The sequence below is a fragment of the Eubalaena glacialis genome, chromosome 1 (genome assembly GCF_028564815.1).
Source record: "Eubalaena glacialis isolate mEubGla1 chromosome 1, mEubGla1.1.hap2.+ XY, whole genome shotgun sequence".
Classification (NCBI taxonomy): domain Eukaryota; kingdom Metazoa; phylum Chordata; class Mammalia; order Artiodactyla; family Balaenidae; genus Eubalaena; species Eubalaena glacialis.
In genome coordinates, this window is record NC_083716.1 from 231,217,843 (window position 1) to 231,244,671 (window position 26,829).

The 26,829-nt window shown below is 38.4% G+C and overlaps 1 protein-coding gene across 17 annotated transcripts in view; it reads right to left on the minus strand.

Annotated features, from left to right (window-relative positions):
- TRIP12 (thyroid hormone receptor interactor 12) overlaps window positions 1–26,829 on the minus strand; it is a 147,729-nt gene that overhangs the window by 8,757 nt on the left and 112,143 nt on the right. For 12 of the 17 annotated variants that reach the window (XM_061188074.1, XM_061188151.1, XM_061188130.1 and 9 more), the window contains 17 exons: window positions 25,283–25,490; window positions 22,636–22,736; window positions 22,238–22,412; window positions 20,951–21,092; window positions 19,906–20,097; window positions 18,469–18,620; window positions 16,810–16,982; window positions 16,340–16,413; window positions 16,059–16,258; window positions 15,285–15,412; window positions 13,779–13,930; window positions 12,969–13,111; window positions 11,735–11,891; window positions 10,328–10,426; window positions 2,436–2,550; window positions 1,988–2,142; window positions 800–964 (listed from right to left, as the gene is read on the minus strand). In XM_061188074.1, the coding sequence (XP_061044057.1) occupies window positions 800–964; window positions 1,988–2,142; window positions 2,436–2,550; window positions 10,328–10,426; window positions 11,735–11,891; window positions 12,969–13,111; window positions 13,779–13,930; window positions 15,285–15,412; window positions 16,059–16,258; window positions 16,340–16,413; window positions 16,810–16,982; window positions 18,469–18,620; window positions 19,906–20,097; window positions 20,951–21,092; window positions 22,238–22,412; window positions 22,636–22,736; window positions 25,283–25,490 (2,531 nt within the window). The remainder of the gene's footprint in view (window positions 1–799; window positions 965–1,987; window positions 2,143–2,435; window positions 2,551–10,327; window positions 10,427–11,734; window positions 11,892–12,968; window positions 13,112–13,778; window positions 13,931–15,284; window positions 15,413–16,058; window positions 16,259–16,339; window positions 16,414–16,809; window positions 16,983–18,468; window positions 18,621–19,905; window positions 20,098–20,950; window positions 21,093–22,237; window positions 22,413–22,635; window positions 22,737–25,282; window positions 25,491–26,829) is intronic. The other 5 variants (XM_061188094.1, XM_061188160.1, XM_061188144.1 and 2 more) reach the window with 1 other exon arrangement.

Below are 26,829 nucleotides of genomic sequence, written 5' to 3' on the forward strand. Positions count from 1 at the left end.
CCCGACAAAAAGTATTCTAAAAACCCCATCTACTATAAGCTCCTCTCTATCTTATTAAGAGATGTGACACTTTTTCTAGCTATAGAATCTTAAATCTCTATTCTTATTTTACATAATTTATAAAATGGGAGTTGATTTAACACTGGTCCATGTTACCTGCCCCCATACAAGATGTCTGACTCCATGCCACTTTTTAAAAAATACAACTTTGTCTTCTTCCAATGTCAGACACAGAACCACTGTTATTCTCAAATGATTTAATTTTGTTAATGTATAAAGAATATACATCAATGATTTAAAGATCAAGATTACCCACGAGATCTAACAGAGAAACCTTAACAGATGTTACCAAGAAACAGTGATACCTACCATGACCTTTAAAAATATCTTCCTGAGATCTCTCTAGAAACAGATGAACTGTTCCTAAATTAAGCCATCTTTCTGGAAAATCAATCTGTCCTGTGAATAGCCTTATTGATTCAAATGCTTACTAAAAGAACTCAGTATGATAGAGTATCTGCCCATATACATAATGTCCATCTAAAATGTAATAAACAAGAGCCCTACAGTTTTAGTTAGGGGTGTATTTTATTTGCTGGTCAAGCTGTCTGTTCAACACCTGCTGTTATTAAAGGTCATCTTACCAACTGTAAAATCATATGCTTCAGTTATTATAATAAAAATTTAAACTCTTCCAATATAAAATAATAACTGGACCAAATACAAATCACTTAACAAAGAACTCATCTTTCTACAAGAAGAAACTGATCCACTTGACTGTCTCATTTTCTAGGCCTACCTGGGATTTATCTTGTTCAAGTCTTTTCTTCTGTCTGACAATGTCTTCTAGGTGATACACTGATCTGGCTACAACTGGGTCAATGTCAAACAAATCGTGTGACGTCAGCGAAGTTTCTTGCCGTAGCATCCATTTATAAAAAGGTAAGCCCAGGGGAAGGTCCACCTGAAAGAGAAGGTGCAAATATCGCCAACAGTCACACCAAGCTTCTAGCACTGCCTCAATTCTTTAAGTGACACTTCAAGAGGTCATTTTAAAAGGTCAAGTAATCCCCAGGGGAAAAAAACATATTTAAAGAACTGTTTCTCTCAGTACGTGAAACTGTCCCCATTTAAACTCAATTTGGGGCCGATATTGTTAAAAAAAAAAAAAAAAAAAAAGAATACTGAAGATTCCTATTGAAACACTGGCCCTAAAAAAGAAGTTTTCAATGATGGACACACATTCTCCATAAGGACCTCAACACCAAGAGATGTTTAGAGGAGTCTTACTCAATTTTGGACCAAGTGAACTTTAATTCCACTTCAGTCTGTATTATTGCATATTCGGAAGGAAGAATGTAAAAGACCAATTAGTTATAACTAAAATGAAAAAATGGAACTTCAAAAATAACTGATTAACAGCACATTCTTTCAACAACATTGAAATTGTAAGCTTGTGGATCTGACATCAGATGAAAACTTCTTACACATATTGACAAAGTATCTCAGAAAATATGAGAAGAAAAAAATGAAGAAAAGTCCAGAAACGTTCAAACCTCTCTGTGAATACTAATTTCTTGGGTTATTTTCACTCCCGAACGTTAATGGAAATTTACTGCAGTTTAGCCACATGCTCATGCTTTTCCTACTGAAATAAAAATCTAATTCAAACACTTAAATATATATATAATTAAAACCACCCTTAATGTTGCCTGATTCTCTGAACCCTTGCTACTAAAGGAATGGTCCATAGACTGGCACTTGGGTATCACCTGAATGCTGGTAAGAAAATGTGGAAACCTGGGCCTGACCCATGAACTGCTGAATCAAAATTGGCTTTTTAAATAAATTCTCCAAGCAATTCATATGCACATTAAGGTTTGTGAAGCAGTGTTTTAAAATATAGCATTAAATGCAGGGGATTAAGGTACCGTCACAGAACACAGGTACACAAAAATTGTAGAAAAAAAGGTAATTCTATACTTACCAATCTGAAATCCATGATAGCCTTGGCCATTAATTTTCCTAAGAAGCGAAACTTCATCTTAACTTTTGCGATATGAGCTGGCTTAGCTGTCCTACCAAAGGGAAGCGCAAACAGGCCTTGGAGGTTTTGAATATACTTGGTCCCTTCTTGGCTTCCTATAAAATGGGTAAATCACCAAACTTTAGATGCTATTTCCCAAAACAAGACAGAACTGGTAATTAAGAACATTTAAGAAATTCAGTATTCTCAAAATCAGTTAGCAGATCACAGAATGAAGTCCTCTAGAGCTGGAAGGGCTTCCCTTATTTGATAAATGAGAAAACAAAGGTGAAAAGAAATTACGTCAGAAAGCCAGGCCCTCTACTGTAAGTTAAATATATATAATGAATTGTAAGGACCCTTTACCTGAACTGAATGACAAATTGACTTAGTCACAGATTAGTATTACCTTTTGGATTGCTAAGAGTTACTTCTTCCCCTCTCCAGAGACCCAAGTCAGCTCTCTGTAGTTCCTGAGATACAAGTGCATAAAACTCCAGTGTAGGCCCCAGACCCGTGCCAACCTACAGAGGAACAGAAGTAGGACAAGTTAAATTTTAGAATTTGTGCTGTCCTTTTTTTTTTAACCTGCCAACCTTTTGGCAATGGATACCAATAGCAACTGTTTACCGCAATGTATTAGAGATTATTTCCCAAACTGTCCTGATTGTCTTCCCTCAGTCCAGGTCACCTGGAATGAGAACTAGCAACCCTTTATTATTTTCTGCTTCCTGTGGCCCCATCATTTTAATTGCATGGTTCAAACTCATATACTAATAAGAGTACCCTTGCAGCTATATACCGTGCCCTCAGGGAACAGATGGCACTGTCTGGAATGGATTTCTTTCCCATTCTCTCTTTGGCGAACTGTTCCCCTGGAACCAGCTCAAATGTCCACTCCTTATCTGCCCAAGCAGTGACTTTGCTTCTTTTTCAGAACTTAAATTTTGGCTACTTAAGTACTCACCACATTAGACTACCATGATTTCATTACATGCTTGCATACCTCACTTAGAGGTAACTTTAATTCACCTCGTATCCATTGTAGTGCCTGGGCAAACACCAGCCATTTAATAGAGGTTTGTTGAATAAAACACAAAAAAAGGAACGTCTGAACCCACGCCAGCACCCCCAGTTATTCCTTCGTGTTCTACCAAGGTCCTATCAGCTCACACCATAAATTAGATATGCAACTAAAGGTAAGTTAATTCCATAGTTTATAAGCTTAATCTAACCGCAGTCCTGTCAGGAAGGTTATATTTCACTTACTGATTACTTGTAAATAATGGGTATTATTTCACCATTAACACAGTTGCTTTCCCCACTAGCTTAAAGGATTTGATGTAGTCCACTAAACGGTTAACTGTAACTTTCCAAACAGTGACCTGCTTGGGTCTGGCGAAGCTTTCTAGACCCAGCTCCACGTCTCTGTCAGTACTCCATGGCTGTAACTGGCATCAGCATTCACCTCCTGCTGCAGCCAAAGCCTTGGAGCCACCTGTGATGCTTCCCTTTCTGGCGCCCCATGTAACTACCCATCATTAAACACTATAAGCCCCACCTTCAAAATAGGTTCCAAACTGGTCACCACAGCATCTCTCATCTGGCCCAGTGCTAGAGGCTCCTAAGTGGTCTCTGCACTGGCGCTCGCCACACCTCATGTCCTGCTCTCACAGCGTGAGAGTAATCCTCATACAACCTAAGTTCACAGCATTCCTCCACACCCTCCAAAGGCTCCCCATCTCGTTCAAGCAAAAGCTCAAATTCTTAGCTTGGCCTGGGTATCCTATGTGATCCCTTGACTCCTATTTCTAGCCACTGTCATCCTTCAACAGGCAGGGAGTTCTGCCTCAGGGCTTTTGCTTCACTTTTCTTTTGTTAAGAGATAGTTTTTCCCCTAGGTAGTAATGACTACTGCTCAAATGTCACCTCATTCCACCCTATCCTCTCCCCATCATGCTCTATCTTCTTATTTTGCTTTAGTTCTTCAGCACACATCCTACATATACATGTACATGAGCGAATGAGAGAGAGAGAGAGTGTGTGTGTGTGTGTGTGTGTGTGTATCGGCCTCCCCAAACTAAAAGCTCCATGACAGTAAGGACTTTGTGTATTTTGTTCTCCACTCACTCGTGAGCCTAGGAGGAAGGTAGGGAAAGAAGAAAAGAAAAAAACTGCAGTAACACCTGGTATCCACCAGATGGTGCTTTAAAGCCAGTTAATCCTAGCTCCTTTTAGCATAATTATCCCAGGCTACACAGAAATCATAGAGATTAGATCAGCCTATTTTCTTCATCCAAATACTGTTATTGCTAACAGTAAAACAGACTTAACTTAAAATATTAAGTGACATGGGCAAAACTGTATACACTTTCATCCCAGGAAGTCTCTGTGAGGGTGGAAGGACCAGGTTACCCCTGCTCTGGGCTGGCCAGCAACCCTGTAGATGGACCTGACCTTTCCAGGGATCTTCATCCTACCCAGCCACTCCCTTAAAAAAAAAAGGTAGGTACTGTGGTTTTGCTTCATTTGTTTTTAAAGGAATGAGGCAATACAAAATTTGCCAGCCCACAATGTCTCTTTGGCATGCGGATTATTTACAGCTGAAAACAATCAAGGCCCAAAAGACTCAGGAAGAAACTTTGACCTACTCTCTAACTGCCTAAAAGAATTTAGATGAAGGGCCGGTTCCCACGAAAGAGCTACCACCAGAGGTACCTGCAAGGAACATGGGCTGGGACGGTGGGACGGTGGGACGGTGGGAGGGAAACAGGGCCGAGGCATCAGAGTCCACTCTGTGTCCCACTGTCTCTGCCTGGCCTGGCAAATATTTGTTTACCAAACATTTGCTCCATGTGGACTGCCTTCCTCCCCCCTTTGAAGTCCCAAACCACTACCCCCAACATCCTCTTTTGTCTTTGGCTGAAGACAGTATTTAAGATGCGGGCTTTGGCCATTTTGGTGAGTTACTCAGACTTCCTGTGACCAGCCAGAAGAACCTAGAAGGGTAGAGGAAAATGTCTTCCAAAAGGAAGGAAAAGCATAAAGCTCTAGAAACAAACACAGAAAAACAAAAAAGTTTGACAACTTGTGTTATTTGAAACTTTCAAAGTCTTTCTCTTTCAAAAGCTAATGCTTAGCGCTTCCCTGGTGGCGCAGTGGTTGAGAGTCTGCCTGCCGGTGCAGGGGACGCGGGTTCGAGCCCTGGTCTGGGAGGATCCCTCATGCCGCGGAGCGGCTCGGCCCGTGGGCCACAGTTGCTGGGCCTGCGCGTCTGGAGCCTGTGCTCGGCAGCGGGAGGCCGCGGTGGTGGGGGGCCCGCGCGCCGCGGTGAAGAGCGGCCCCCGCTTGCCGCAGCTGGAGAGGGCCCTCGCACAGAAACGAAGACCCAACACAGCCATACATACATACATACATAAAAAGAATGTAAGCAGACAAGAATAGCATTAAATAAAAAAAAAAAAAAAAAAAAAGCTAATGCTTATATACTAGCATATACCATGTGACAGATAATGTTGTGTTTTATACATTTTAGCATTTAATCACTTAAACAACATAATGAGGTAGGCACAGTCATTATGCCCTTTGTTGGGTTATTATTGGGGAGTTTACATAACTAGCCCGACTTCACACAGCTAGTAAGTGGCAGCACCAGGCTCCCCAGTCCATGCTCCTAACCTTTCATCGTCCTGGAGGCATATACCATGTGACAGATAATGGGCTTAAGTGGTTTGCTGAGCCCAGAGACTGGCTTAGTTCCTCCCTGCCTTACCAATCATCTCTATTCAAGAATGGAGCCCATTCTGTTCTGACATTTTGGTCAGGATTCTTCTAGAGCTAGTTAGAAAGGCTTCCTAACAGCCACCAGCTGACTTGTACGGTTGAATCTGGTTTACAACCCGAGGCCCTAAGCATATATAAAGCCAGCACTCCAACCCTTCTTCCTCAATGAAGTCGGCTCACAGAATTTTTTCCAGAGTCATCAGGAAAGACCCATCAATGAAAATCATAAAAATTGTGATTCCTGTATCAGCATTTCAATCCTGACCTGTGGAACAATCAGCATGATGTTACTCTGAACTTAAGTTTAGGTTTCATGTAAGACGCAATCTGAACAGGGGCATGAAGGATGAGAGAGTAAAGACATTCATTCCTGACGAGAGAAAAATATGTTGGAGTAAAACAAAGTAGAAAAAGCGTGTTTAAATAACCAAGCAGAAAAAGCTGGCTACAGCAAAGGTCTTACAGTTTCATGAGTAAGAAATCTGGACATGTAAACACATAAGAGCTGTATCCTCTGAGCAACAGGCATGATCGGGGTAGATTCAAAAGATCCCAATTTCTTATTCCATCCGCCTCCCATCCCCTCCAGAGCTACTCCCTCCTGCCGTTCACCACCAAGCCGGATCCTCTGTTCAAGCCACACCCTTTGATCCCTTAACCGCCCCCTCCTTCCTGAGACAAGCTCCTCACGTGAAAGGCTCATTCACCTGGTACGGATGCCACTCACTTTCCACACCCATTCGTACTTGGTCCTGTGTTTCCCCAACTATGCTGTGATCCTGGGAATGCAGGAACTCTGCCGTAACCTGGATCCAGCACTCTGTCTACTTAGTACGTAACTACTTACAATTTTAAATTTGACGATTAAATACTGTTAACTATTCAGAAGTCTTAATGAGGAGGAGAAAATGCTTAAGAAAACGAGGGAAAAATCAAAGTCATGATTAAAATTACTTGGTTAAGTACAGACAGCTTTGTAGATTAAACCGCTACATACACACAGTGCTCACCATGAGCCAGGCACAGCTCTAACTCTTCACCCCATGAACTCAGTCACAACTCTGAGGCTGTACTACAACCCACACTTCACAGATAAGAAAACTGGGAGGCAGAGTTGTTGGCTTTTATAAATAAATAATCAGTAAATGGAGTATTTGGAAATGTTATGTCCATAAGTTTCAGATGCCCAAAAACTTAAGTTTTGTCTTAAAAAAAAAAAAAAAAAAAGATACATCCCTGGTGGTCCAGTGCGTTAAGACTCCACGCTCCCAATGCAGGGGGCCCACGTTCGATGCCTGCTCAGGGAACTAGATCTTGTATGCATGCTGCAGTTAAGAGTTTGCATGCCACAACTAAAGAAGCTCCCATGCTGCAACTAAGAATTCCTCATGCCGCAACTAAAAAAAGATCCCACGTGCCGCAACTAAGACCCGGCGCAGCCAAAATCAATAAATAAAATAAAAAATAAATAAATAAAATAAATATTTTTTAAAAATTAAGGGAAAGAGGAAGGAAAGTATCCCCAGGAGACTCAATACTTCAGAGTCAATATATAGAAAATCATTATTTTGAGTCTTTTGGTGTACTGGCCTGGCTATTTAAAAACATCTCAAAAGAAACAAAAGACAAAGATTAGAAAGAAAGTAAAGCTGCCTTTTTTCATGGGTGACATGATTGTCTACAACATGGAACAGCAAACTACGGCTCAGGCCCTACTGCCTGTTTTTGTACAGTCTGTAGGCTAAGAATGGGTTTTACAATATTAAACGGTTGAAAAAATTCTTGAATAATATCTCACAATGTGTGAAAATTATATGACTTCAAATTTCAGTGACTATCAATAAAGTTTTATTGGAACACAACCCTGCTCATTCATGTTTGTATTGTGTACGGCCGCTTTCACGCTACAAAGCCGGAAGTGAGGAGCTGTGATGAAGACCACATGGTCCACAAAGCCTGAAATATTTATTATCTCGCTCTTCACAGAGAAGTTGCCCAAGCCCTACAACAATCCTAAATGATCTATTTAAAATTTTTAGAACCAATAATTAAGTTATCAAGGTCACACAGAAAACAAGGTCAACAAAGAAAACTTATTTCTACAAACTAACAGCAACTGGAAATTGAAAAGAAAGAACAATATTATTTTCAAAACCATCAAAAAACATGAAATATTTGGGAGGAACTTAATAAAACATGTACACGAGAGACCTCTAGACTGCAGTTATGAAGCACACTGAGAAAAGTTAAAGACCTAAATCAGCGATGGAGCACTGCCCATGTGGGGAACTCAACCCCTGTCATGTTACAAGCTGGAGCAGAGGCTGAAGGCTGGGGGCAGAGGAAGCAGAGGTCCGGGAAGACCTGCAGTGAGGACGCGTCAGTTCTGGAGTTCTGCTGTACAAGAGTGCCCGGCCTTAACAACACAGTACTGCTCACTTCAGAATGTGTTGAGAGTTTATTTCAGGTTAAGTGTTCTTACCACAAAGAAAAGGGACACACGGATACTTTGGGAGGTGTTGGATAGGTCTATTTTTTTGATGGTGGTGATGGTATCAAGGGTGTTGCATATGTCCAAATTCATCAAATTGTACACATTAAATATGTGAGATTCCCTGTATATCAATTATACCCCAATAAAGTTGTTATTAAAAAAAAAAAAAAAAAAAAAAAAAAGACCTAAATCAGCGAAAGCCTACGCTGTGTTCACGCACTGGAAGATTCAATACCATAAACATCAACTCTCTCCCAAACTGATCACGATTCAACACAAACCTAATCAACATCCTGTGAGAGACTTCCCTGGTGGCGCAGTGGTTAAGAATCTGCCTGCCAATGCAGGGGACACAGGTTTGATCCCTGGTCCGGGAAGATCCCACATGCCATGGAGCAACTAACCCAGTGCGCCACAACTACTGAGCCTGCGTGCCACACCTACTGAAGCCTGCACGCCTTAGAGCCTGTGCTCGGCAACAAGAGACGCTACCGCAATGAGAAGCCCGCGCACCGCAACGAAGAGTAGGCCTCGCTCGTCGCAACTGGAGAGAGCCCGCGTGCAGCAACAAAGACCCAATGCAGCTAAAAAAAAAAAAAAAAACAAAAAACTCAAAACAGATCGTAGGCCTAAATATAAGAGGTAAAACTATACAACTCCTAAAAAAACACATAAGAAAAAATCTTTGAGACCATGGGTTAATGGAAATTTTCTTGGGATACAAAAAGCATAAACCAGAAAGGAAAAAGATTGATAAACTGGATTTCATCAAAATTAACAACTTCTGCTCTTTCAAAGATATTTCATCAGGAAATGAAAAGATAAACAACAGGCTGAAAGAAAATATTTGCAAAACACTTATCTCATAAAGGACTTGTATGCAGAATGTATAAAGAACTCCTAAAAACTCTGATAAAACAAAACCCAATGAAAAAGTGGGCAGAATTCCTGGACACTTCCTCCAAAGAAGATAAGAAATGAAAAGATAGTATCATTAATCATCAGGGAAATGCAAATTAAAACTACAGTAAATCCACTAGAATAACTAAAATTAAAAAGATTGGCAATAACCAAGTTTTGGTAAGCATGTGAAGCAACTGAAATTCACATACTACATTACTGGTGGGAAGGAAAAATGGGGCAGTTACTCTGGAAAACGGTTTGGTGTTTCATATAAAGTCAAAACATACCTTACCAAAAGACTTAGCCATTCAACCCTGAAGTATTTTACCCAAGAGAAATGAAAACATATGTCTACACGAAGACTTGTACACAGCAGCATTACTCATAAGAGCTAAGAAAGTGGAAACACCTCAAATGTGCATCAACTGATGGTTAGGTAAACATATGATGGTATGTCCATGTAATGGACTATTACTATTACTCAGCAATAAAAGGAAACAAACTGATACATGCAACATGGATTAGCATTACACTAAGTGAAAGCAGAGTAACACAAATGGCTACGCACTATATGACTCCATTTATTATGATATTGTACAAAGACAAAACCGTAGGGACAGAATACAGGTCAGTGGTTGCCAGGGATTGGGGATGAAGGCTGGGGACTGACTGCAAAACGGTCTAAAAGGACTTTTTGTGGTGATGGGATTTTTTCTTTATCTTGATGTGGTGTGGTTATAGACTGTATACATTTGTCAACACTTAGAAATGTGTATCTTAAAAGTGTGCATTTATGATATATGAGTTGTATCTCAGTAAACCTGATTTTTTAAAAAACGCAGTTCAAACATTTTGAAAGTTATGTTTAAAACCTTTCACTTTATCAACCTAAAGATTACACAAACACTTGCTCTTCTGCCAGGAAAAAAAAAAACCCTGTCTTTTATTATGCAATTTAACCTCAAAAAATGGAGAACTCAGAACAAATCATTCAAGAGAAAACAGAGTACATCTCAAGTTTTGAGATAAATTTCCCAATCGTCTTTTAGAATTTCACAGGACCAAGAAACTCTAGTGATATCTTATCAAGAGCACAAGTCAACACAGCCTCATAAGCTCACCTCATTTTCATACTGAATTTCTAACATGGCCCGTGAGCTGCCAAGATCCTGCATCACAGACTCTGCTTGTTTCAGCAGCTCCTCTCTGTTCACAGTACGCTGCAAAGGAAAGTACAAATGTGAGGAAACTTTGATAAACAGGTGGCATTTCTCTCAGTGCAAAAAAAAAAAAAAAAAAAAAATTCAATTCAATCATTAAAAATTATTTCTTAAAAAAAAAGCACACCTCAGAAAAGGTTTTAAGACATAGCTGCAGTGCTATAAACATCGACAGCATCCTGCTGTACATGAAGAAAAGCTAGATGTGAGTGTAGTTATTAGCTTGAGCCCATGGCAAATTCAGAAAATTCAAGTTGTTGAAGAAAGGATCTCTGTAACCTTCTCAAACATCAATGCAATTCAGGGCTGTGGCTCCATGAAATCTCGCTGGGTACATTTATAGTTTGGTGATGGAGAAATAGGTGTGGAGGTGACAGGTGAGCTGGAAACCTACTGGCTCTGACCGGCAGAGGTCCTAGAAGCACTACTGCAAACATCTATTAATGAGATGCACGGGGATGAGAAAGGTCTTGATAGATTTCCAAATTCTACCTACACCTTGTTTATGGAATCCTAATGATACAAATAAAGATAGGATTTAAGAACAATGTTTTTTTGTTTGGCTTCTCATTCCTCCCACTCCCCCTTTTTAAGCCATTACTAATGGCTTTTGTGAGACTTTTGGAGATAGAAGTTTGTAGGAAGACAGACTTGAATAAGAATCCTCAGCAAGAAAAAGGCAGATGAACAAAGAAGTCCTAAGTAAAAGGCAGTGCAGTGTGAGAAGTGCAGGACTAGCCTCAGATGTAAACGGCCCAGGGCTGTGTGGTTCAGAGTTATCACCATGGGGCCGCGATTAGAAGCACACGAAGATGCAGTCAGCAACACAAGGCTGACTGGTACAGAGACATGAACTATATCAAGGATTCTGTTTGTCTCTTCTAACTGGAGTGATTTGCTAAGAGAATGATGTGGATTTGATTAATTCTACCTATTGCATAAAGGGATCAATTATAAAAGGGAGATATGGTTAGAGTTCTTAATTTAGAAAGAAAAGGAAGGAGGTCTCAGTAAAAGAAGAGAAGATTCTTCCTTGGCACAAGAGTTATGGAGACTAAAAGAGAAAAACAACTGTAGAAATCAGTACAGAAACCGGGGTGGGAGGGAAGGACTCTTACTGGAGAATAAAGAATAATCCCAAGAGACTGATAGGAAAATATGACTAACACATATGATAAGAAGATAAGCAAAGAGATAACTGTGACTAAGATAAGCCTCTAAACCAATAGGGATAATTAGATGCATCACATTTCTAGTTTTCCCATTATCAGTATGACTTAGCTTTAAATATTTTTGGGAGAAACTTACTTTTTTTCTATCCAATCTAGGTGCAACTCTGCTATCTTGAGAATCAGACTGGTTGATTTCTGGGTTGGTATCAAGTAATCTTTGCATTGCTCGGTCCCGATCAAATGCAGTTACATAAAAAAGCATTTGCCGGGTATCAAAAGGGAAGAAAAACGGGCTGTAAAAAGGTGCGATATAAATTTATTAACTGAATTAGAATCAGAAACCATTAAAAAACCCTAACTTAGACACAACTTTTGATATGATACAGATTAATAATTATAATGTAACCAATAAAAATGGTCTACTCAACTAATTTTGAAGAATTTTCATAATTCTTGCATGAAATTTCTAAGTGATCAAGTAATAATGCATTAAGTAGCCATTCACTATGAAATCTGAAATTCAACCATTAAAATCAAGTCCATCCAAGATCAGCTTTAATCTACCCAATGACCTTCAGTAAGCATAACATGACTAGTGAAGGCGAAATTTTAAAATATAATCACCACCTCACCAGGTTGCCAACCCATCCCATTCCACATACACACAAGTAATGGTTTCACTAAGCTCATGATTTTCCTCTTGGTTTTGGCATTTGTTAAGCCACTCAAAACTGCCAAAAGGCAGCTGCTTATTTTTAAAGAATGAACTCTGCAGTACCAAGGCCCTGCTGCCTCTTGACGTATGATTTTGGCAGTTCATGACACAGAACTGTCCAGAGCATTTCCTATGATTATCTAAGCATTCAGCATCTATTCTGTACAATACGGGTAGCCACGCGAGGATGTGGGTAGTGTGACTAAAAAACTCCATTTAAAATTTTTCATTTTAATTCATCTAAATGTAAATACAGCTACATGTGGCTGGTGGCTCCCGTATCCATCACTGCAGTCCTATAGTCTCCAAGAATGTAGGTCTGAACCCAAACAGGCTCAGAGAGAGAATCAACCAAACTCCACCTTTGGTGTCCAATTTTATGATGGAAGAGGGCTGAATCTCCTCACTAAAAATCCTTGTGTACTTCCCTATTTCATATATAAGGATACTATCAAGTAGACCTAGTACCGGCCCCAGCTCATCTAGCCTGTTTGGATGCTGAAGCTACACTATTAAGCAAGTTATGATCAAAAACCACGTTAACTAAACACATTTAAATAGGTTTGCTAAAGACTATGTTTTTGCAACAAGATATATAAAGACCAACACAGTGATAACACTCCCAAGCCCACCACTACAGAAGTGATTGTCTTACCAGGTTTTTCCTAGTTCAGTAAGCCATGTTGGGATGTTTCCTGTCATGATTACTAAAGGATCCTGAAGCTGCCTATTTGCTTTTGCTGTCAACTTACTGTTAATAAATTCACTAGTTGGGATAATCTCCTTGCACACTGCATTCTGTAAAATGTTAAAAAAAAAAAAAAAAGTCTATTATGTAGTAAAACATTAGGATTATATTCACTATCGTTTCCTTTATTCCCAAATACGTATGCAGAGTGCCGAGATTTCCCCTGCTGGTTTCCAACATACAGCTTCTCGTTGGCATGTCCCAACCCGAATGACAGCTTTCACAACGCACAGCTGAGACAGCCCAACCCCACGTGCCACTGACATAGCAGCGAACGCTTCATGCAGGGCCAGCTCCTTCACTCTTCCCTCCACTAGAGAAGTATCAAAGACAAGCATTCAACTTTCACTTGAATTTAATACACATCTTAAATAAATGAACTTTTAGCTAAAGGTATCTAAAGATTTTTTAACTAATAAATTAATGTTCAATTTTTATGTGGTAGCTTAATTTTATAAATTATAGCTAGAGAATATTTACAAGTCTGCCAAGAGAACTAATCCAAGAACATAGGCCGGGGGAAAAACCAGTGGGGGAGAAGTCCCCACTGCAGAGTATACCGCACTTCACTGGGCTAGGATCCCTGCTGTTCAGCTGAATCATTGTTTCTATTTCTAGTACAACAGGAAATTGATCAAGCACTAGACAGAAACTAAGAAAAAACATGTAATGGAGAACACATCAGGGAAAAGTTCAAAAGTAGGCAACATTACTCACATCATACAAGTAATACCAGTATCGACTGATGGCATGTAAAACTCTTAAAAGAAGAATCACATCTAATGAAGGGTCTTCAAAAGTTATATTTTCAGGTGGTGTGGGTATGAGGTAAACTTCTAAAGGATTTGATACTGACGGGCACACTCCATCTAGAGGGCAAAAGATCAAAGTTTGATCAAAGTGTTGATCAAAGTTAGAAAGGCAGAGTCAATGAAGCCAGCCAGCATCATCTCAACATGCCTAAAAACAGTAACCACGAGTGGGTAAGATTTAACGCTCGGTATCTTATTAGTAGAGTACTGATAGCTTGAACATTTTTTTTCCCTTTTTATCTTACAGATAAATCACCCAGGCTTAGGAAAATTTCACTTTCTCTCCCATACTCATACATTGTAAAGCAGAAAAACTGACTCCTTTGCATTTCTCCTTTATATCAAAAAAAAAATTACTAACAATAAAATGGCCAGAGAGGAGTAAAGAAAAGGTGTTTAAATTTAAGTTCACTGTTACAGAAATTTCCTGGATTTTTTATATCCGGCTTAAAATGGCCATGTAAGACAAACAAATACTCCCAAGTTAAAAATCTGATAAAAATAAGATTTGGTTATTTAATCCAAGACTTAAGACATGATAGACTGTGATAGCTTCCAAGTAGGATCTGCAATTCCTTTGTTCTTAGATCTCATAAAGTAATAGCATTAAAAAAGAGAGAGAGAGAGAGATTGAAACTGTTGCCATTTACTTCTACCAAGCAAAGAAATTAAAAATCACAACACTATCTCTGCATAAAAGGGCAATTGTTTTAATACCAAAAACATAGAAAACAAATATCTCAAACACCCTTTTATATGGAAAAAACTGAGTTTTATGAAAAACAAAGTTGCTACAATGCCCTTATTTCTGTGGACCAGGGAAAATTTCATCAACAACACCAGTGTTTGGAAATCCCTGATAGGGGCTGGTCCCCAAGGAACGCAGCCTATCGTAAGGCACTGTTACCATCTTATAAAAAAAGAAAGGGAGGAAATGAGCAAAGTTAGACTGGAAGGAAATACTACAAAGGAAGGTAAGTCAATTGGGAGGCTTTACTACTTTCTGTAGTCATTTTATAACCAAGCAAAACTTTTTATTCCTTCTGTAATTGGTGGATCACACGATTATAATGAATAACAATAAAAATTAAGGGCCAACCTGCCAATGTCCAGCCTCTTCTTTAGTGCATATGTTCTACTAATGAAATTTGTTTTTGCTTTCATAAAAACATGAATTCTTCATGGAAAGAATGGTAAGTTTTCCCCAAAATTCTTTCAAGATAACTTTTCACTTTCTAGACATTAAAGTCAAGGGTTCAATTAAAAGCAGCTAAGCGTTTGTAGTAATTCATATTTTTATAAATTATATTAAAAGATTTTACTACTAGATATAAATCAGTCCATCAAAACCTTCAGGACGGGAAGACTACTGCCCCATGGCGATCTCCTTGCCCCTCTAGACATCACTTACCGTTCCACAACTCATCGTGCTTTTTTGCATTTCTAGGGGAAGTTTTTGTTGGAGCTGTTTGGGCTCTTCCTCTTTTACCACCAACACAATCTTTATTGCTTTCTTCATCTTCTCTCACGGGTTTGTACCTAAAGTAGTCAGAGTATGTAAACCCAAAGTAGATTTTAAAATGGCAAATTATTCTGCAAGGCCAAAGTGCAAGCCACAGACACCACAGAGTTACCAGAACAACTCTCTGAGGGCTATCCTCTCTCTCCCTAGTTGTGGATTTGGAGAACTGCCAATGGGACTGCTTCCTAGAAAAGATCACCTAGGAGGGGGCCACCTGAGAAACTCCAGGGGGTGGTTCTGAGAAGAATCACCTTGTTTAAATAAGTAGTAGACATTCACCAACAATGCAGGAAGCTGCATCCAAATGCCTCTAACGGCTCAGAGATGCCAAACTTCGTACTACCTAAAGGAACATCATCTTATGGAGACATTTTTGCCTTATTTAAAGACTTGAAATGAAGCTACTAGAAAAGTAGATGCAAATTATGATTATTTATTGCCCAAACACATTTTCAAGTAGACTTAAATGAGGAAGCTAAATACACACACACACACACACACGCACACACACAAGATGGAACATCTGAAGTGGCTTTTAATAATAAAACATAGAATTTAGAGTCCCCTCTCTCCTTATGCAAGCCAGCCAGTAACAGGAATTCCAAAACACACGAACAGTATCAATGTTGATGAAAAACCAAACAAAATCATTTTCAGACTTGCCATATTGTATGAGTTTTCGTCCAAATACCAGCTCTTCCTAGAGGATTGCTCTCATCATCCGTGGATTCCCGTTCATCTTCAGCCTGTATACTGAACTGCCGTACTGCCTGATACACAGTCATGTTATACGGTAGCAAATGTTCTCCGATGTAAAACTGTAGCCTGTGTCGTACATTTCCTGAATTTAAGAATTGAGCAGCCTAAATAAAGCAAAACAAAATCCATTGAAGCTATAGGCCCTGAACTTCACACATTAAAACTTGGTGAGAACAGAACCTTACCAGAGACTCGTCTATTTCCTCATCAGAGCCATCATCGTCACTGTCTTCATCATCTTCTCTTACTCTTCCATACCCTAAGGACCCAAGAAGTCTGTTAAACTCCTAGCAATTTCATGTGGCAAAGAAAAGCCTATATATACTGGTTAAACTAACATATTCCTAGAAAAACATGTGTATTACATTTTGATCTACAAAGCAGAAAGATTAAGAAAACTGTCAGATACAAAATGTGATTTCCATTACATTCCACCAGGATAAAGTAACTCATCACCCAATCAACCAAGTAAGCAGTCAATCCCTACAAAATTTAACATTTCTACATACTACATATAAAATAAATGATGAGTACACAACTTCCTTATGCTAGGTTTTGACAGAAGCAGCAATAGGGAAATAATTTATATATCCCTTAATATTAATTTCACCCCAAATGTACATATAAACACACAATATACATGTACAGAAAGTACCTCTAACTACAAGGTATCTCTCGATAGCTTGCACCAAAGCCAGAGGGTCAATCTTGACAGGTCCACCCTTCCACTGCTTCACATTTGCACAGTCTGGATGTCTCTGTAACTGGCATTTTAACTGATGTGTGTTGAAAAATTTTAAAGCCTGTGATCCTCTGTTGAGAGAAAAGCTCAAGATAATTTGTGAAAAAAAAAGTTATTCTATTATTTTCAAAACCAACATACACTAACTAAAATAAAAGCAAGATAATACAAACTCTGCATTTTTCTTGAGACACAAAGTAGCACTTACCAGTTATGTATATAGTAAAGCCAGCAATTCCAAGTTATTGGAAAAAACTTTTTATGATAAAATAAGAAATAAAAGAGGATGTGTATGCATGCATATGAAAACGTTAAATCAACTTTCCATCTCTGTCCCACCGTGAATCTATGTAAGCGGAAATACCTCACCATCGAGATTTAATTATTTCCCCAGGATAAAAATTCCTGAACCATTTGGGCATGCTCACTTCTGCAATATTTTGCCATTGCCTACTAAATCCTATTTATTTAAAAACAAACAACAAACCCTTTCATTTTTGCTTTCAAAGATTTCAGCTACAAAATTACTTTAAAATCTAACCTTTAAATTTTACTTTGCTATAGTCTTTTGAGTGAAGCAGTTTAACAGCTATACCAGTCTAGACCTGGCAATGATATTCCACTGCTCATTTCTGAAAAGGTCTGGCAAGAGTAAGACGACTTTAAAATGCAGTTATCTACAAGGTTCCGTAACGCATGCAAATAGGGGTATGGGAAAGAATATTCCATTATATTGATATATACATATGTAAACATACATATTTTACACAAATTTAGATAAAAATGAAAAACACTATGGTTTTCTCAAATATATTTGAAAGTGTCCCTTTATTTCATAAAAATCTTCCAGGACAGTTTAATAATCAAAATTAAATACCACTCTCTACATTAAATTTCACAGCAGAAAAAAACCTAGTCCTCACTGATCACTTCATTATTCAATAATGCATACTGTTTTAATTCAGCCAAAATTTTAAATGTCTTTGAAACACACCAGACTGTGTTTTTTAAAACCAAACTACTTTTTAAAATTTTCTAGGCTGCTAGTCATAATATTCCAGGAAGCATGTAACATTCTGTAAGAACACAACAATGAACTTAATGAATTCTTTCTGTAGCACTTCATGAGTCCTGTAAAACTACTATATTATGGAAAAAAATAAACTTATTTGTTAAAGCCCATCAAAATGCAAAGTTTTTGCAAAACCACTTAGATCACATAAGAAATCACATTATTGCACAGAAAGTAAACATTTTATTATCCATATCTACAAACTTCTTGGAGAAAAGCTTTATATATTAAAGTACATCAATTTAAGGAAAACTAAGCCTATTACAACTTGCCAGCACAAGTTGGTTTTATATTTTCAAAACATCATGTTTAAGGTATGGGGTACGACTTTAGGGATAAAAATTATTTGATGCACACTTTAGAATATTTAATTTCTGCGGTCCTTATAGATGAATGTTCCTTGAGCAGACCAAGATGTCACTAGACCTCTTGCCACCTTACCTCAACCAAATGAAGCATAAAGTCCAATGGCAAGGGCACACCTAGGCAATGATCCTTACCTGCCTCCTGTGCCATTTCCACTCGGAAAGTCATGCACTTTGACTGGAAACTGTTCCATCTGGCTGAGGCAGTTGTTCATCTTGTGAACTAATGCCAACAAAGGTGCATTACCCACTGGTTCTACTCTTCCAATGGGCTCTTCTCCAGGAAGCTAAAGTTATAAATAAACCAAGAGGTTAAGCAAGGCCTCATGAAAATGGAATGCTCAACAAGAAAATTTAATAGGTAGTTTTACAAGAGATCTAATCTATTGTACCTTTTTTGATGGAGTTGGTTAGACCAGTGTTTCCAAAGAAATTATTTCAATAAAGACATTCTTTCTGTATAGGCCCACAATCCCATATTCACAATTCCTAAGTCCAAAAGGCTTGAAAACACAACTCATTTGGTGGCAAAACCTGACTCAGACAGACACAAGGCCATGTGGAGTCTTAATTCAACCTTTATTTAGTAGGAATAGTCATATGTTTTGCTGCAAAAATATTTAATGTGTACAAAGTACTGTTCAGAATCCACTGGGGACATATCAGGTAATACATGCCGTATATACTGTATGGTAGAACTCGTGAAACCCACCCAGCCCCAAGGAGTTTCAGATAAGAGATTACAGACCCGTACATAATTTTAAGCATGGTATAAAACTATATCCAATATTGCTACACATCTAATGATTCTCAAATAAACATCAATTCTGCTTTAGGTAGCCACACAAGTTAAAATAATACAAGCAATGCCTGCAAACACTGAAAAGACATGGTGACACAGTTTCACACAGGAGACTTGTCCTCAGCCCTACTACACAGCTGAACCAGAGACCCTTCCCTAGGGATGCCTTCTCTGAAGCCATTATGAACAAGTAGAGTGATGCTGAGTCAACAGTGTCCAGGTTACTCTCTTGCTCTCACTCACTGAGGGTGAAGGAAGTGAAGCTGCTCTGTGGCTTCTGGTCTCATAATCCACATTATAAATGGTGATTAAGTACTCTTCAATGAAATTGTTAGTTCTGTGTTTTACATACAAAATAGAAATGTATATGTCTACTCTGTCTTATGTCTATAGCTACATTATGTCTACTGTATTTCCCTTAAAAAAAAATATACTGCAAACTGCAATATGTTTAAAAACAGATGTTGAGAATAAAATACATTCACAAGTGAGAGACTACTATTAACGGCTTGTCTGACAGAAAAACAAAGACTCAAGATTCATCAACCACAGAACAGGCCCTTGCTTCAAGTCACCATTTCGTTGTTTTACTATTTACCTGATGTATAAAAGACCAAGGAATCCAACTGTGTATAATAAGCAAGCTAAAAACTTTACCTCAATATCTTGACCAAAAACTACTCGAAATTACTACTGGGATGAAAATATACACACTAGTGAACAATGACGCTTAAAGTAAGACACACAGGCATTATTATTAGATAACTTACTGGAGAAGAAAAAAATACATGAAGGAATCTCTTTAATCTGATCTCTCTGCTCACAGCATCCTTTTCGCTTTTAGATGTCAAATAAAGCAATAGCTGCTTCACAAATCCACTATGTTGGATTTCAAATGATGAAACATCCGACTCTGAGACTATGCTACGGATTTCTACAAGGCACTCAGCTCCACCATCCACCTGAAAGAGTTGAAAACAATATTTACTGATTTAGACAGCCTTTACTAAATGCACAATTCACATTTCCCCAAAAGCAATTGGATACTTTCTTAACACCTTTAAAAAAGAAGGCAGGGGCAGGTGGTGCATTCTTGGTAGAGCTTTGAAAAATAACATCTTACCTACACACACATTCACAAAATGTTACTACTTCATGACAGAAAACCAGTATCCATACTAACATTAAAAAAAAAAACCTTCATATTCAACCAATGGAGTTGTGTTAAAAAAAAAAAGAAAAAGACAAAGGATGAGAATACGAATGGAGGAATAGAGCTACAATACCAAAATGAAAAGATATAACAAGAGTTCAAGGTATGGCTTTATATTAGTGCATTTAAAGTCTGAATGAAACAGGCAATTTCTTGGAAAACATGTACTACTCATATTGCTCAAAGTATATCAAAAATGGAAACAGAGTCAGATGAAACACAAAAGCCTTAGTTATTACAACTCTACCCTCTCTGAGTACTCTCAGGCCACAGGTAAAGAGGGGTTAAGGAAGGTCTTCTCAATGCTAACACCTGTAGCTGAAGAGGAATGAGAGAAGAGATGTGCTTGAGGGACATTTCTGAAGTCTCTTCATTTGTCAAGAAATAAGGCAGGTGAAGGAAAGAAAGTCAAAGACCAGATGTCTAGCCCATCTAATGATAAAATGATGCAAGAAAAGTCAAGGGACAAGTTAAAGAAATGTCAGCACCAAAGGTACATGTCTGGCTAAAAAGCTAGCGAGTCACCAAGGAAAGGAAGAGCAGGCCGGAAGAGACACCGGAAGAGACAAAAGAGAAGCAGCCAGATGCACCAGTCACGGTACCTGGAGGTTGAGTTGTTCAGTTGCAGCACAAAGTCTCTGCAGGACGTTCAATGCAGGGTTGCTTCCATCCATGTTCTCAGAACTGAAATAACGCTCTACAAATCTATGCGCCTGCTCTTTAATCCAGCCTTTGATTTTTTCTCTGCCAGAAGGAAAAAGATATTAAAGTCTCAGTGTACACAGAAAGGATTTCAGTTATAACTTCTGGTCAAAGGCAAATAGTTGCTACATTTAAAATCCTTTTTGGCCTATGCTTATAGACTAGTAAATTCAGATTCCACATTAACCCAATTAAGTTTCAGTTAGAAAGTGGGCTAAGATATACCTAGAGAAATGCACAGGTACTTAAAATACATTTCAGGTCATTACATGAAGACCAAAGAAACAGTTCTAACTTCTAGGGACTCTACAACCTAAGAGTTTCCTGAGTGTTCACCTGAAAGCAATTTTACATGACTGTTCTCTAAGGTACAGACATATCTGCACTGTCCTTTACTTATGTTCCCTGGAGAGCTGAAGTAAAGAACTATAGACAAGAAACATGCACCTGTTAGGTGCACAATTAGCTATGACAGCTGAGACCTCGCTGTTTAAATCACAAATTCTGATGGCTTCAGAAATATATTTGCTTAGTTATTTTTATTAACTGAAGTTCAGAACCACCAACCAACCAAAGCAATCAACCAAACGAAAAGAACTTCCTTGTTTTCCCAATGGAATTTGATTTTTAAAAATTTCTTATTTGCAGAAGAAGTACTCCTTGCTGGTATGTTACATCCAGGGCCAAAAGACAGAACAATCCTTAGGATTTTAAAGAAATAATTTTTTAAAGCCATAAACTGGTGTGAAATAGTTTCACTGACAGAGTTCTAAGTTTCCAAAAAAGGGCTCTGCTCTAAGAGCCTTACCTTCCATTGTAAAGGGTAGAGGAGGGTTATCATAAAAGAGCGTGCATGTATGTGTACAGAAAATACGTCGGCTTTCCCTTTTCCAGAACAGAACTAAAGGACAGGTTCAATGGGAAACCTATTTGTTTGGCTCTGAACATACACAACTCCCAAGTAGACATGTTGAAAGGAATTTTAAAATGTGAGACTGGAACGCAGGACAAAGCCAGACATAGGGTTCAAGAACTGAGAATCGGCTCCATCCTTGAGCTATGCCATCTCTGAGCATAAATTAAAGGTCTGTGTCCATGTTTCATCTCCATACAATAAATATGCTGACCGAAAAATGGGAAGTTTTTCTGACCTGAGAACAGAGGTGACACAGAACCCCCCACCTCACCTGTTATTGGATATGGTGTCCTTTGAGGCGGCCCTGGCAAGACCACTAACTCCCGCAGCTCGGGCCGGTTCAATGTTGTTGCTGTGAGACTGTGCGCTTAACCTTCCCCACGTTTTTGGATTCAAGCTTGCCAGGAAAGAAGATTTAGGTGACTGAGTAGTGGTGGGGCTTTTAGCTATGAAAAGAGAATGATGATTAAATCATTTCAGTGCAATCGATGAAAACCAACTGAATTTTAAGATTCCCACTCTTAATAAATTAGCTAAAAGAACTCAGAACACTGGGAATTCAGGAAACTCAGGCATGCTTCAAAGCTATCAGCAATTTTAATGAAGTATGTATCCTTAACTGCTACCACCTTTCCCTTTACTGCCTCATAGTTTCATCACAAAAATTACCTTGATTGTCTACTTTGTCATCATCTCTTGGAGGTGAATACTTTGGCCTTCTTGATCCTCGTTTTGGCAGTCGTTTTCTCTTTAGAACATCACTTAATCGACTGCCACATGGGAAAACACGGGATAAGTTTAGCAATTACCATGATTTAGTATCATCACTCATTTAAAAGCAAGCTAAAATGGCAGAATATTGTTATAACAGGGTATTTTTCATTTAGTGATTATTTAATGCCAACTCTGCACCAATGTTCTAGAAGTGTACACACACAGAAAATGATTAGTTCAGAAAACAGCTAGCTATTTGACTATACTGAACTACTAAAAAGAAAACCAGGGACTTCCCTGGTGGTGCAGTGGTTAAGAATCCGCCTGCCAATGCAGGGGACACGGGTTTGAGCCCTAGTCCGGGAAGATCCCACATGCCGTGAAGCAACTAAGCCCGTGAGCCACAACTACTGAAGCCCGCGCGCCGAGAGCCCGGGCTCTGCAACAAGAGAAGCCACCACAACGAGAAGCCCACGTGCCACAGTGAAGAGTAGCCCCCGCTCGCTGCAACTAGAGAAAGCTGGCGCACAGCAACGAAGACCCAACGCAGCCAAATATAAATTAAAAATAAATAAATAAATTTAATAAAAGGTAAATTAATTAAAAAAAAAAAGAAAAAAGAAAACCAAATAGAATATCTCATTAATCCTGTGTTAAACTCTATTATTAAATGCAGTACATACATAAAGCATAGGAAACAAATATGCAATGCATAAACTAGAAAACGAATATGTTAAATCTGAGTACCTTATTTCTTCCCTAACCTAAATGACAATAAGTAAAATATACATAGCATTGAGTGTTAATATTATCAAAATACTTTCCAATACTACCCAAAGGAATTTCATGGTGTGTAATGGCAATAACATCCTAAATGAATGCATTTATAAGTACTTTTTAAAAAAATTCAAAATTATCTGTAAACAAATGTGGCAAGTGATAGTCTGAATAGCTTATTTTGAATTAGAATATATGAAACAGAACGTATATAGCCTTTGTGCACTATTTTCACTATCATTAACAGAACTAGAAATAGTTTAAAATATCAGTCTTCAAATAACAAAGCTACATAAAGTGGGGAAGATGAAAAAAAGTTCTGGTTCAGTTGGTCTACGACCCAAGTAAGAAAAAGTTTGAAAAAAATATTTAAAGTCTTCCAACATCTGACATGTCTATTGAAAACACTTAATAGTGTGATCAATATACCTGACGATCAGGACAAGTGAACTTTCAAGGAATAAACTTAAAATTAAACAATTCCACCTTTACAAATTTATATAAACTTTTCATTTAAAACCATATTAGAAGAGAAAGGAATCACTTAAAAGTCTGAAAGTATTTTAAGAAAAAGGTCCTTTCCTCTTTCTTTAAGAGTATCAACTGTCAGAACCTATAATCATATAGGTTCTTTGCATTGCATATTTGTTTCATATACTTTATGTATGTAGGTCAGAAATACGGCATTTGTCTGAGCTGCATCATATTTTACCGAGTGCCTGTGCTATAATATAGTATTGGGCTGGCCAAAAAGTTCGTTCGGATTTTTCTGTAACATCTGCAATGACTTAAGGTTACTGCAGCAGCTGGGGGAGGGAGCGGAGCTCGGGAGGAAGTAGAGAGGCAGGCAAGGCTGGGAGGGAAAATGGCAAGACAATCCAACTTGAAAACAGTGAAGGTGGAGGGTCTCTGGCATTCTCTAGGTCCAAACTCCTTGGGCTGTGCCCATTACAGGGCACCACTTAAACCCAGCAGCTTCTTAAAATTAACAGTCACTGTGCCAGAAGTCACAGAATTGCCAAAATTCGTATTTAAACCAGGGTAGACAACTGCCACCAGGGGGCACCAAAAGCAGCTGGGATTCTGAGTGGGCCAGCTTCACAGGACAATGCTACCTTGCAGTTTATAAGATTAAATTTTTGGACCCCACTTATTAAGTATAATATGTTTTACCAAGATCTACTTTTTAGCTTACATCAAAGAAACAAAAACACTTTCAGAGTGTGATTTGTTTCAACACAACAAAACGAAAACCAACACGAGGGTTTGGTAATGTTCTCAGCAGCACAGTACAACAAAGGAATTAAAAAAGAGGTGGAAGCAGAGAACTTAGAACTCTCATTTGCCTTTATTAACAGCAAAAGTTCCCATATGCCAATTAAAGATAAATGGGAAATCGGGATCTTCCTTTACAGTCTAAAAATTCCGATTTTTAATATTTTTCACTATATTAAATATCTGGATTTCTTAAAGCTGGTATGTATGCTGCAATAATAGTAAATAATCGCAAGATTATGGAATCAGAAATGAGGGCTCAAATCCCGCATCGGTAAAATAAGTACATGACACTATACCAGTCACTTAGCTTCTCTGAGCCTTAGTTCCCTTGTACGGAAACACCATGTATCTCTTGTGGTTCCTAAACATGGTTCAATACAACAGGCTTCTTCCCATTCCCGTTAAATATCTAACACAATATACATGGAAAAATAGAAAACGTACACTCTCCGTAATATTTTACCATTTACTTCCCTGTGTGAGTCTCAGGTACCAGGGCAGAGTTAAAGGCAAAGAGCACAAAAATCACTGCAAAACTCTGACTTACCCTTGAGGGCTCAGATCTAAAGAATCATCTCTGCTGTGCTGCAAGCTGGGGGACCCCAAGTCAGCTGAGGCGTTAGTGGCAGCCGTGGCTGTTCCACTGCTGACAGATGTCGTGGACCCCAAGGATCCTGACCCATTCGTACATGCCTTTGGTGGACTTGTCAACAATGATTCTGATTCTGCTAAGTGTTTTACTTGATGCATTACACCTTTACAGAGCAGAGATTAAAGAGAGTATGTGTTAATCAGGACCACCTCCCCACCATTATAAGATCCCTAAATGCTAACACGGATTCACAAGGAATGAATAAAAAGTACCCGGCAAATAGGAAAATAACTTTAGGTGCCAAAGTCTTCAACTTGACTCCAAAGAAAAGTAGTAGGCAAATTCAAAATTAAAGAAAAGATATTTATACTGACTGTCTGCCAATACTCAAAACCCGAATACAGGATACGTAATGGGGTCACATGTAAATTCCTACTGGAAATTTAAAATACCCTTTATAAAAACAATAAGCAATTACAGAAATGCAGTGCACCTGTGGCTTGATAGCCAGAAGGAAGGAATAGACCTACACTCATTAACTTCAAATACTACAATGAGATAAGATCACAGTAACACTACTGCCAAAAAAAGAGAACACCAGCTATCGAAGGATGGTGATTTTCACATCCTTGGAGGTGTATGAGGAGAAATGAACAGTAACTCATAAGGCAGGGTTTATATTTGGGGTTGGATTGTGGGAAGATGTACATGAGAGGAAGGGGGAATATAAAGGTGTGTGTCTGAATATCGGTATGTAAACTATATGCAAATTTGTGTGTCTGAATGTATGTGAGTGCATGTTCACACAATCACATTTTTCTGGGGAAGAGTTCAGAGCTTTCCATCAGATTCTTTTTATTAAAAAAAAAAAATAGTCTGAATGAATTCAAACTTCAGGCATTCGTTCCACAAGTATTATTTGCAGCAATCATATGCCAGACTGTGTGCTAGGCACTAAGGATATGGCCATGGCTAAGACAAATGGATTCAGGGCACTTATTAACTAATGAGAAAGATACACTTAACAAGAAACTACAAATAAAGAGTGAACTGCTTATGAAAAAGAAAATACAGTGCTGTTGGAGCATACAATCGGGAGATGTAACAATCTAGAAAGCAGGCTAGATCTTTAGGAGTAAGTGACATTTAAGTGGAACCTGAAAGAACAGCGAGACAAGCCAGATGCAAAGGGATAGAACCAATCTACATTCCTCCATAAACTTCATAATGTATATTATATGCTATATAAATATTTGGGGGCGGGAAATTCAACCTGAGGGCATAGTTGATTCTACCAAAGTTTTTTAAAAAATCATTGAGAAAAAAGACCGATTCTGATATGCTTCCAAATCAGAAAGCAACTAAAAGCAAACAACAACAAAAACAGAATACCAAAAACCAAATAAAGAATGCAAAATACAAGATAATCTAAAGCTAAAAATAAGAATACATACCAGGCATTTATGTGAGCACAGAAAACCTGATTTGTTAACCATAGTTAT